Source organism: Leptosomus discolor, chromosome 2 (genome assembly GCF_034619465.1).
Source record: "Leptosomus discolor isolate bLepDis1 chromosome 2, bLepDis1.hap2, whole genome shotgun sequence".
In the NCBI taxonomy this organism is placed as follows: Eukaryota; Metazoa; Chordata; class Aves; order Leptosomiformes; family Leptosomidae; genus Leptosomus; species Leptosomus discolor.
Genome location: NC_141392.1, coordinates 99576597 through 99589243, shown reverse-complemented (window position 1 = coordinate 99589243; position 12647 = coordinate 99576597). Strand labels below are relative to the sequence as shown.

General features: G+C 44.3%; 1 protein-coding gene across 3 annotated transcripts in view; it reads right to left on the bottom strand.

The window, feature by feature from the left end:
• The window catches only part of DST (dystonin), a 313666-nt gene extending 307137 nt beyond the window's left edge, over nt 1-6529 (bottom strand). For 2 of the 3 annotated variants that reach the window (XM_086461505.1, XM_086461508.1), the window contains exons 1-2: nt 6349-6529; nt 5857-5918 (exon numbers count right to left, since the gene is read on the bottom strand). In XM_086461505.1, the coding sequence (XP_086317631.1) occupies nt 5857-5918; nt 6349-6529 (243 nt within the window). The remainder of the gene's footprint in view (nt 1-5856; nt 5919-6348) is intronic. The other variant, XM_086461507.1, reaches the window with a different exon arrangement.
• Nucleotides 6530-12647: the final 6118 nt, after the last annotated feature.

Below are 12647 nucleotides of genomic sequence, written 5' to 3'. Positions count from 1 at the left end.
ATCAGTGTCGATGGTTAAGCCTTCCTGAGCCGTATGTGATACATGGCCCCCTGCACAATCCTTTCTGTCTGTATACAAACAGTTTCTACAGAAAATGTGGTAACACATGCTCACCACAAGTACAACCTCAGCTACTTTAATTCTCAGCTTCTATCTGAGATTAATTTTGGCCGAAAACCGGTAGCTAGAAGTTCCCATTCCGTACATGTGACAGTGTGGCTGCTAACAGGCGGACAGCTACAAGCCGTGCTCCACCTGGAGCCCCTTGAGACCAGGGCTCTGCTTGCTTGCAAGCAGCTGGTTGTGTGCACCAGGAATGTGCACTGTAACTGGCATACAGCACAACTGGAGCTGCAACCTCACCTGAAACACACATATCCAGAGATAACAGTCGATACTGGAAAGCCTGAATATGTACATACTTACATATAACAGTCAATACTGAAAAGCCTGAATATGTACATACTTACATGATAGCCAGGAGGTTGTTGACATAACTGTATTAATGGGAAAGTAAATAGCAAGAAGAACTTTTATTATGTGCCAGATCTTTATGCAGTGGTTGGCCCTATCCTGTTACAGAATGCGAGGATGTGTTAATTTATAATGCAGGTCCCAATGCAGTGTATCGAGACCTTGCCTTAGCACTGATGTGGACCATGACACAATGCCAGTACTTTATCAGGTGATTGATGGAGCTAAGAGGAGATGCCCTCAGCATTTAAATGCTCTGCAAACTGTCAGAAGCCAGAATAGGGATGCAGGCAACCAGGTGGCTATAGAAATATACCCGGCCTTTCTACACTACACTGTAGTACAGAGAAAAGGTACCTGAGTGAACTCCTCCAGAGTTAGCTTAGGAACCCAAGTGGTCTTGCTGCAGCAGCTGGGGAATTGCCATGTATTTTGTGATACATTTGCCAAACAGACTGTTTCTCAGCACAGAGTGATGCTTGCTAGGCTATCTAAAGGCAGCACTGCAGTGAATAAAGCTGACCGACGGTGATGGACAGACGATGTACAGTAAGCAGAATCTTAGTGGTACCTAGATTGCCATGTAAGAGCTCGGTGTGACATACTCTGTCTGGGCCACATTATTTGGCATGTTATGAAAAATGGATAGAAGGATTTGGCCTTCTACAGTGTAACCTGTATTTATAGCTCTCCATTCATTCCTGTTTATAAGTGCCTTCATACATCTAAGAAAACAATTTATTTTTGTCTCTGATTTATTTTTCCTTGAACCTGTTCCTTAACTCTTAGACAGTTAATGGAAAAACAGTTTCAACGTCCTGGGGGGAAAGCACGTCAAACACAAAGGTAAAATACTTTCAGGCTGATTCAGCTCCACAAAGACAAAGAGACATCCTTTCAATAGGTGAATGAATGTGTTTTTCTGGCTAGTCCTGTACATTTCTGTTGCTCCTTGAATGCACTTCTCCAATCAAACAGAAGACTCAAATTCAGCTCGGAGGGTCTGCTGATTTCTCTTTTCACTGGAGCTGTACGTATCTGGAGCAGTTTTTAAATAACTGCAATGCTCAGGATGAATTGTGGTGCAACTCTTCAAAGACTATTCATTATTGTTTTGCAAGATATCTAGAACTGTATTTTTGGGCAACTGTCTCACAGTCAGCCTCAGAAGGGGGACGAGTATGGCAAAGGTGTGCTTAGGGATAAATTTATGAACACTTTGTCTGGGCATCAATTGTTGGCAAAGTGAATATATACATTTACAGGAGATTGTTGTACTACAGTTTCACATCCGTTGTACCGTAATGGATGATTTAGCGAATTCATTTGCTCTTAAAAATTGTCATCAGTCCTGGCTGACCTATTTCACTGCCAGTCTTGTCACAACAATAGACTGAATATATATAACCTTGTAGTGACAGTTCAGTATACTGAGAAGAAAATGTGGGGTCTGCAAAACTCAAACTACCAAATGTTATTCCTTTGCTACAGCTGTTGTTAATACATGCTGCCAGCCCTCCCAGAGAGTCTTTTCATAAAGTGTCAACTCCTGTTCGCCTTACTGGTGTGTCTGGTCCCACCAGACATGCACCTGGGTTATGTGAAGTCGGAATTTACAGTGGACTATAAAACTTCTGTGGATTTGCTTCCTAGTAGGTTTGTGCCTGTAGGTCTCAGTGGGAGCATTCACAGGAAACTTACCCAAAATATATGAGTCGAAATTAAATAAATACAAAAAGGTACCATATTGCTTGTGACTACCCACTGACACAGATACCTTCAGTTCCTGAGATCATAGTATTTCTTAGTTAAAAGGTAAGATAAAGGAAAACTGTAAAGCTCAGAGAAAATTTCAGGCAAATATTTATAAATCTGGTGGTTTTTTTTTTTCCCCAATAATATGAAAACCATCAACTACTGGTTTAGCAATTAGCACAATTATCCCTTCACAATCTCATGAAAACCAACCATTTAAAGATCCTGAATGAGAACCTTCCTTTTCAACAGTTGTTACCCCAAATCAAAAGATTTTTATAATTATACCATTTGGATTAATTCCTTCCAGCCTAAGGGCTAGAAGCTTACTTCCTTTTGAGTTGAAAGGTAAAAATCTCACATAATCCCGTGACTCCAGAGGCTTTGACAATAAGGAAAACTAATTCAGAAAGAAATTTAAATTGCAAAAAGTGGCAACACCAACACGTTAAGCAATTCCTTTAAATAGTAAAATACAGAAGACATTCAAACCTCTTTGTGAAGTGCAAGATGCTAAACTTTGAAATGTGTCAAAGCCCAAGCCCCCAAAGTACTGAGAGAAACTTCCTATACTTCATGAAAAACCAAACTTTTACAGAGAGCATGAGAAGAATGAAGTCAGTGAATCACTGATAACATTCACATACTTGAATATACAAGGAATAATAATGATAATAATAATAAAACCAACAATGGATCATAGCCCCTATTTTGGTAACACTCTCACTGAGGTACATTGTTATTTCGGTGTGGTTTTGGTTGAGCACAGACATTTCATTCTACAACTGATTCTCAAAATAAAGAAAGGAGAGACTAGTGCAAATAGCTACATCAAAGTCTGATTTGTCATGTAAGCAATGAATATTTCTGTTGGAAATTTACTTGTTTTCTTTTCACAGCCATGGCATATCTAGGTCTCCTCAGATTAGAAACATTAACTATTCTGGGTGTGATTCCTGTGTGACTTCATGGAGTATCTATAGTACCTGGGGGATGGAGGAATCTTAAGAGCAGTTATAGACATAATGAATTTATAGGACTGGAGTAAAAAAATATATATAAAAAATAGCCCTGACAAACTTCAGGTGGTAGTAAATAAATGTTAGTGGCGAGGTGTATTATCTCAGGAAACTCACATCGTCTTGCTGGTTAATTTTTCTGTTGTGAAGCACCTCTAACAAAGACAGACTTTAACCTACTTTATATTCATAATGATTCATGCAAATTTACCTCCTTTTGAGGCAGGGGGTCAAGTGTTTAAGTTCATGCAATAATAAGTAATAGCTGCATAGACTTTTGCTGTATAATAATGAGGCATGTTTTGCAGAGACATTAAAATCAAGACCCACAAAAATGGACTATTTGTGGATTCAGTTCACCAGCAGCATATAATTCAGAACAGGAGAGCTGATAAGGATCATAAATATAAATACATTTTCAAATTTAGTATTTACCCTCCCATAATATGGTGTCTTATTTTTTAACGTGGGGTTCAGTACTAAAGGAAAGGGATTAAATAGTTGTCACTGTATATAGACAAAGACAATGTAGCAACGCATCATGAGAGCTGTGGCTCTGGCAAAGAACCTCAACATAAATTTGCTACACATCTATTTTTCCAAATATAAGGCTTTCCTGGCAGGCAGCCAATCATGCAGGAATTGCCAACCGTTCTGTAGATAGGGCAATTATAATTCTCCGTGCACTGCCACTAGACCACCTGCACGCTCACGTGTGATGTAAGGCAGATTTGAACCCAGCTCTCGGGAGATGAACGCCAGCCCACTGCTATTTACTACCAACCTATTTTTCATTATCTTTTATTATCATTAAGAAACACCATTTATAACTGCACCTGACAAACAGCTAAGCATAGTGGAAGCTAGCAGATGGACTGTGTGCTATAAAACTTGGAATTGAGATGTTATGTTCATTTGGGGAGGGGGAGATTATGCGAAGCCCATAATTTCAAGTGTCATGTTCTGCTTTTATCAATGTCTTATTGGAGTTGGAAGTGCATAATGTTTCGTGCTGATACCAAATGAAAGTGTCGAATTCTGTTTCAGATAATGCTGCCAATATTTTCAAGGGGGTATGCTATATTTTGTTATTAATAAATTAAATGAGATTCATTAAAATAAGTTTTACTTGGGAAAAAAAGGAAAATGAAAATTTAATGATGTCAAATGAGTCATCATTTTCTCTTAAGAATCGAAAGTCTATCAGCAGATAATGAAGGAGAAAACAGCTCCACCACTTACTTAAAAGGGCAGTTTAGACCATTAACTGTGGTGTTACTCTGTCTAAACAAAATGTAGAAAATTATGAAAGAATGTAACAGCTCTTACTGGTTTATTCTAGCCCATTTCAGTAAATGGAAACTTCCAGGAAATATTTTAAATTTGTCTGCTTCTAACTGGGTGATATGCAAATAACCAGATGCTGAAGTAATAAAAATAAATGAGTTACTTCACAAACTACCCTTTTAAGTGTTGCCATACAGGACAACACATATTTCAAAAGGGCGTAACACACTAAACTTCACCTCTATCTAGGCTGAAGAGTGAGAGGTTTTACATGGAAACTAAAGGGAGAAACTAAATCGTTAAAAGATCCTTTGAATTCCAGAGGGACACGTACATTTCTTCGCTTCACTGCAGCACTGTTCAGTCAACAACAAAACCAGACTTTTCATGGTTTAAAGACAGGACACTCCTTATGTCATCTTCTTTTTGTGATAGTGTGTGTACAAATTTCAAAATAGTTAGGAGTTTAATTGCCAATACGAACCACGTTGCAAAAATGTATCCCATGCACACTTTTGAAAACATTACTCATAATTGAGTAATTTTCTCACCCACAGCTGGGTAAGTAAAAATGCAAATAATTTAAAACAAAAGCTCATTTTAGTGCAAAACTCCCTCTCAAGCCTTCCAGAATAACAGGCAATGGCATGAAGACATGCCTTAAGTCAATAGCAGGAAACCAGGCAAGAGGAATAGCTAGACAGGAGCTCTACGGAGCAGCATGGAAACAAAGTAGATGACACTAAAACAAATATTATTTTCCATATTCTCCCAGCAATTATGCTCCTCGTTCAGAATCCCTATGAAGCGACTGGGTTTTGTGTTATACTTTTAGCACTGGCATGTAAGAGTTCTGATTCCCCTGAAACGAGGCGCCTGCCAAGCAGTCTGGATCCCTCTGGGATCTCCCACGGCAGCGTCCAAGCCAAGCAGGCAAGTTCCCTGACAAGGAGCAAGGCGCAGGTGAGGGCTGGCGGCAAAGCAAGTGAGCGGAAGCTCTGCAGTCGTAAAACCTACCAGCTCTGCACATATTTACAGTGCGGTCAATAGCTGGGCTTGGGCTTGCTTTTTGGACAGAGGGAGGTTTGGCACGTACAGTAAACACAGCTTTTCTTGAAGTAGCCAATTGCTTTGGAAATTACACAAATCAGCAGGCCGGCTAGGGTAACACGACTGAAGAGCTCACGTTTTGTGTGGAAAAAAAAAACAAGACATGAAAGAGAACACGATGTCTTTCATGCAAAATGAAAAGTTTGCTACGTGATTTCATTAACAAAAGACCACAACAATAGGTACTCAGGTAAAGAGAACAACTTCTGACCTTGAAATTGCGTGCTAAATAAATTACCTCAGAGCGAAAGTGATGAGTTCTCATAACAGCATCTGGAAGGGAAGCAGAAAGACACAGAGGCTCCACCAGCTCCACCTCAGATTCCGCCCCGGCTAACGGTTTTATCTAATTGCTCGCCCTTTGGCGCATATTCCTGGACGGGTCTGGCTCTCCCGGTGCAGCCGGCAGCTCCGGCCGGCATTTATATTTAATTCATCGGGAAGAAGTTGAGCATAAAGTTCTGCTGTACTTGAGAGAACGGGGAGGGCGGGGGGGTCCCAGTCCCTCACTTCCCTCCCGCGGGCCGAGGTTTCGCTCAGGGATGGGTGGAGACAAGGCTGCCGCAGTCCTGGGCTCGGCTTGAATTTTCCTTAAAGCCTTTGCCCGACTAAACTGAGGCAGAGCGGCCCTCCGCCGGCAGAAACGGCGGGATGGGCCGGGGGCAACCCCCCTCCGCCCTCGGGGACGAGCGGCATCTCTTACCTCGGCTCCTTGAGCGACCCGAAAAGACGGATTTGATGGGATGCCTCCCTTTCTGGAGCCTGCGATGCCAGCAGCAGAAGAATAAAATCGTCGCGATGGTCCCCAGCAGCAGCAGGAGCAAGAAGAGGGCGCACTGGATGCTGTAGGGTCTCAGCAGGACCAGGAAAGCCGCGGCAATCATGGCTCAAGCGCCCGGCTGCCCCTGTGCGTGCGCGGGTCTGCGGCGAGCGGCGGGGGGCCGGGCAGCGCCGGGCAGCCTCTCCCCCCGGCAGCGGGGCGGGCATCGCCGCCGGCACCGCGCTGCTGGAGCCGGCAGCCGGGCGGGAGGCGGCGGCGCGGGGGAGGGGGAGGGAGGGAGAGGGAGGAGGAGGAGGCGGAGGCGGAGAAGAAGGAGGAGGAGGAGGAGGAGCGGGACGAAATTCAGGCCGTGACTCAGCAGCCGCCGCGGCGGGGCTTCCCCTTTCGCGCCCGCGCGGCAGCCCGGAGTGGGGGGCGCGGTGCGGCGGGCTCAGCGCCCGCGGGCACCGGCGGGGCGGGGCGCTTCATGGCAGCCGGTGCGGGCACGGCACGGCGGGGCGGGGCGGGGCGGTGGGGAGGGGAGGAGGAGGAGAAGGAGGTGGAGGAGGAAGAGGAGGGTGCCGCCGGGAGGGAGGAAGGAGGACGGCGCAGCCCGCCGCCGCGGGGACTTGGCCGGGGCGGCCGGTGACATCACGCGGCGGAGCTGCTGCAGAGGGAGGCGGAAAATGGCTGCTGCGAGGTACCGGCGGGGCGGGAGGCAGCCGTGCTGGTCTGTGCGCGTTGGCGGGAGAAGGGGATCTGTGGCGGCTTCCCGGGCAGGCGGGCGCTGGACGCGGGGCACTGATCGCAGCCGGTTTCGTGCGAAGCAGCCGCAGGGAGAAGGGACGGGGAAGTGCTGAGGGCAGGCAGGTCCTGACAAGGTGGTTGGGGTCCCCGTGCCGTGCTGACCCGGGGTTTAGGCGGCCGCTGGCTGCGGGAGAGGCCGGGCAGCGGCCGCGGCGCGGCGCAGCACCGGCTTTCGCCCGGCTCGCGGCCGGCGGGAGAGGCCGTGCGGGTCCGCGCCCTCCCCGCGGCGTTTCCGACCCGAAAGCGGCAGCGAAGTTGGCGGGCGAGGGGCAGCATCGCCTCCGTGCCCTCCTGCGGGGGGACCCGCGGCGGCGAGCGGCATCGCCTCGGCCCGCCCTGCGCCCCCTGGCCGGAGCCGCGCCCCGGGCCTCGCGCGCAGAGCGCGGCGTGTGCGGGCCGGGGGCGGGGGCGCGGCCCTGCCGCTGCTGCTGCCGCCGCTGCAGCTGCTGCTTGGGCGATGCTCCGGGCTTGCCAAGGCTGTTCCGGGGGTCTTTGAAGACGCAGCTCTTAAAGTCACTCGTACTCCTCAAAGCAGAAAATCACGTGCTGAAGACACAGCCAGGTGCTGTTTCGCAGTGTTGTATTTGCCTGGGTTACTGGGGAGGAAGTTAGGCTGGTTCGAGGCGAAATTCGTACTCTTTTCGTGTATCTTTGATGTGAGCATGTAAATGAGAGGAATATTTCCGAAACTTTATAGAAATAATTAAAATCTCTGTGTACACCTTGGAATAACATTGGAATGTTACTGCTTTATATGGCTGCCATAAAAGTGTATAGAAAAGCATATGAGCAAATTTAAATTAAGCTACAAGCCAGAAGGACAGAGAGGGAAACATATCAGTGGTAGCTTAACTGAGAACAGGAAAAATGATCTCTAGAATACTAGACCTCGTTTATGACTGGGAGAATAACATTGTGGCACTTTGCTGTACCCTAAACGTCAGGGAAATCTTTTCACTGAAAGAGTGTCCCCATACGGGGGGGGGGGGGGGGCGCAGATGCTAAGTAAAGGAAGAAAAATAAATGTTGGCTTTTAAGTCTATAATATTTCATTCTGGGAATTTTATATCATTTCCTATACGACAATATAGTGAGACAAGCTAGTCTGTCGTATTACTTTGTAGAACGGAAAGTTGCTCCGTTGCAGCCTGTGGTTCAAAGCTCTCCTTCACTGCCCAGGAACTGGCAAGTGCTACAAGGCTGTGTTGCATCACGTGGTGCAATACTGAAATCTTTCCTAATACCGCAGTACACTGCAGTAAAACGGTTTTAGTGCAGATTACCTGGAGATTATTCAAACCGTTCGTGTTGCCTCGCTGTACTGTGAAGCAAATCACCGTGATCCTCCTGGCAAAGCGCTGCAGTGCTTCACTGCAGTATGTTGCAGGAGGAGGAAACTTCTTGACACCTTTCGCTCTGCACTGACTTATTGTTTCAGAATGGGATGGTAGAGGGAATGTAGCACGGCAGTGGCTGCACGGTGAATTGCAGAAAGCCGAGAGGCAACAAGCTGTTTTCACATTGCTGTCGGGTGACAGTGCATAGAAATCATTTGACAGACAAAGCTCTACCGTTAGCTTGTTAGTTTAAGGTTTATAGCATTTTTCCTTATAAGGCTTAGAGCTCATTGGTGTCTTGAGGATAATATTCTGCCAAAAGGATATAATAAATTTCATGACAATAGCTTATTTTTTTTTTCAAATGCAAAAGAGAGTACAGTTTAGTACAAGAAATGCTGACACGCGTGATTTTTCAGAGAGCTACTGCTCCAGGCTTCTGAGTCAACTGTCTCATCACATGTATACCAAACCGCTGCTATGGCGTTCTTTATGTTCATTACTGCTGTGTGTTTGCTAAATACTGCTGGGTTTGGTAGTGTGGTTAAAATATTACTCCATGGTGAATAAAGTTGAAGTTGTTGAAGTTATTTCACATTAGAAATAAGCAAACTATATGTGGGTCATTTTTTTTCCCCCCAAATAGTAATAAAAAGAAATTAAAAGATATTTTATATGTATAGCGTTTGTAATCGAAGCTTCTTTACAGAATGTTTTTCAGGGAACTTTTCATAAATCTCAAGGATGATAAACAGAGAAGAGAAAAGGAATGAAGAGAGAAGGTTAAAACAAAACCACTCAGCTGCGATTTGACCTCAGAAGGAGAATCCCAGACGTGGAGCTATTTCAGAGAAGAGGAAGTAAAGAAGGTAACAAAGTCTTGAGACTAACTGTCTCTCACACTCCACGAGAGTGTGTGGAATGGCACGGGAGGTCAGAAAACAGATCTAGGTCATTGAGAGGCTGAATTAAGTCCAAAAGGATTTTATAATCTAAGGAGACAGCTGTCGACCCTGAAATAAATAAGGGGTACTGCTGCCGTTTCAGAGTACGCGTGATGTGGCAGCGCTTTTGCGGAGATGTGAGAAGGCGGGAGGTAGTGCCCTGCAGATGCTTGTTTTGATGGGGATCACGGGGAAAGAGAGCAGTGACAGAGTCACGGGCATAGCTGAAGTTTTCGGCAGGAGGCTTGGGAGCAGCCTTTTACACGAGCAATGCTGAGGGAGGAGGTGGTGATAAGTACTTGGGCAGAGGGATGAAAAGGAATGTTCTGCTTCAGGGACTCCACAGAAAAGAGATGACCAGCAAACGTGTGTAGTGGGAAGGGACAGGACGCGAGGCTGTTCCTCTGGTTGTAGTCACTTTTGAGTGCAGTTGTTTACCTGTTTTCCCAAGTTGAGTGAGGGAGGGGAACAGCACAGAAAATATGTCAAACTTCTGCGGTTTAATGGAAGAGTCGAGTAGGGAATGTAGCAGCAGCCCTCCTGCAGGGAGACAAGGCAGTGTTGACCGAAAATATTCTTTCAGCCAGTCTCTCGTGATAACCTGTTCTGACTTAGCAGTCTTGCCCAGCAAGGCTGAAGGCAAAGATACTTTCCTCCCTTGCCCTGTATGCACAGTTGCAGTACAATCTACGGACTAGTGTGTGTTCCTTGATAATTTACATGAGGCTCAGCAACACTTTTTAAAGGAAACTAAAAATCCTAGCTGAGTACCAGGGGTTAGGCTGAAATGAGGAAAAAAAAAATTGCAAAAAGAAAATACGATGGTATTTTGAGTGGAGAAACCACGTCTGCAAAGATCTGCTGACCTCCCCCAATGCGAGCTGTGGGATTCAAGGGCACTCCACAACTCTGCGGAGACACCTCTGCTCCTACAGATTCATGCCTTGTGGACCTCATTTTGCAGTTATAAGACTCCCTGTTATCAGTGAGCTGAAAGAAAAAGGTCACATGCTAGATCTGGTGATGTGGACATAAGAATAGGAGATGATTCATGATATGATTTCAGAAGAGTTGCTGAGTAAGTGAAAGGGTAAGATCATTTCCTTTCACTGATATGTAGGTATGCTTTAAGGACTGTGTTTCTACTAATTAATTATAATTAAGTAAAATATTCTGTTTAAATGACTACTTAACTGGTTAGAAGGGTTCTCTAATTATCTAATACTTCTTCACAAAATATTTGGGTTTTTACTAATCAAATGGGGAGCAAAGTAAATACAGGAAAACCCAAAGAAGCAAGCAAAGTAAATACAGAAAATATTGTAGTATCTGAGTATTATCAACTTCATTCAATGAAATAATTGACTTTCCCTCTCAATATTCCACTTCATGGGTTATGTGCTGTCCTCAGTGTGTTTCCTAGCAGTTTAAGCATGATGTGTGTGAGAAGACGTTGTGGGAGTTTCTGGTAGATGATTAGACCTTATAAAAAATATGCTTCAGCTGAAAGAATAACAATTTCCAGCTTGATATAGGCATCACATTTCGAAAAAACCTGTTATGTGAAATGATGTTCTAAATTCAGCAAGGTTATTGCGAATCTTCATTGTGCAAATCTTGTTAAATTGGTTGCTCCATACAGTGTTTTGTATGTTTGCAAGGCACACTAGCATTAATTAATTCTCACAATATCCTTGAAATTAGGTAAATATGTATTATTATTTTGGATCCTTTGAAAAAGGAAGCTAAACTGTAACAGTTGTATGATTTACCCAAGACCAAACTGTGTGATTCCAGTGCTACAGACTAGACCCCTCCATGACTGGAACATTTTGACATCTGGAGGTGTCCTGGGTGACCATGTAAAGCCGAATTCCTGCCTGCTTTATAAATGTAGAGGTAATTGTCCTTATTTTGCAGGTTCATCAACACATGCAACTTGCATGTGTTGATTCCCTCTGTTTATTAAACTGAATGTAAATCAAATGGAGTGTGAGCTATGCAGTTGTGCACTCAGCTTACAGTGTTGCTGGAAAAATGCTGGCAGGAATTCTATGGGCATAAATTGACTTTGCAGACAGAGAGGCTGATCTTAAGTCTAGATGGAAATACACTGCTAAAGCTCCTATGGCTTTTTTTTTTTTTTTTTCTTTTTTTCATTACAGCAGTCGTATGTCCCTTTGTCCTTGGTTAAAATTTGCTCTGTGTTCATTTTTGGCAGTGTTTAATGTAGCAGTTGTCAATCTGAATGTGGCCTTGCATCCCAGAGGGAATTGCACTTCATTAGTATTTTATGTATATAATTGGAACTTGTTTAAGGATTGCTTCAGACTGATATACAACACTGGTCATTCAGCTCATATTAATTTATAAAGTTAAGTTGAACTACATACACTAAAAAGACATTTGGTTTTACAGGAGGGGAAAAATAGCTCTAATAAGGTTTGAGGTTGTTGTCCTTGCAGAGGAGATGCCTTTCTGTCAAATCTCCTAAGCGCATGCTGAACTACTCTTAGTTGCAGTAATATTCCCTGGAGTAAGAGGACAATGTATATGTCTCTTGTTCTAGCTCATGACCTTTAATAGTAATGTAGATTTATTTTTTTTTTCCAAACTGGAGATAGTCAAGTTCATTCCTTCCTACCAATAAGCTGCAAAAACAGAGCAATTGAGGAAGAGCTTTGGAGTAAAAGAGCAGGCACTTTGAGCATTAACCAGGCATGACTTATAATCTGTTGTCACTCACCCTTGACAGCCAATAAAGACATATGAGTAGAGATAGTTAAGATGCTGCTAGATTATTAAATACTGACCAGAGCTCAAGCCTGTAATTTCCTAGCTGCTAGGTCACTTCTCTGCTCTTAGAGTTGAAGGGAGAATCCCACCGACAGTGATGCTTTCGGGCAGCACAGCTTACGGAAGGAAACACATAAGATAGCTTATGCCACCTTATAAAGAGAGTAAGATGCATCCTCTTATAAATTCTCACATCAGGTTATCAGTGGGTTGGTTTGAACAAGTCCAATTTGAAAGTGCATTAGTTGCATATGGAAAGTACGTCTGATATTTTTTCAGACTTTTAGGAAAAGGGTATTTGACTGCTTGGGCTGTTACATAGAGCAAGTTTTTGCACGTTGGCACAGATTTGCATGTG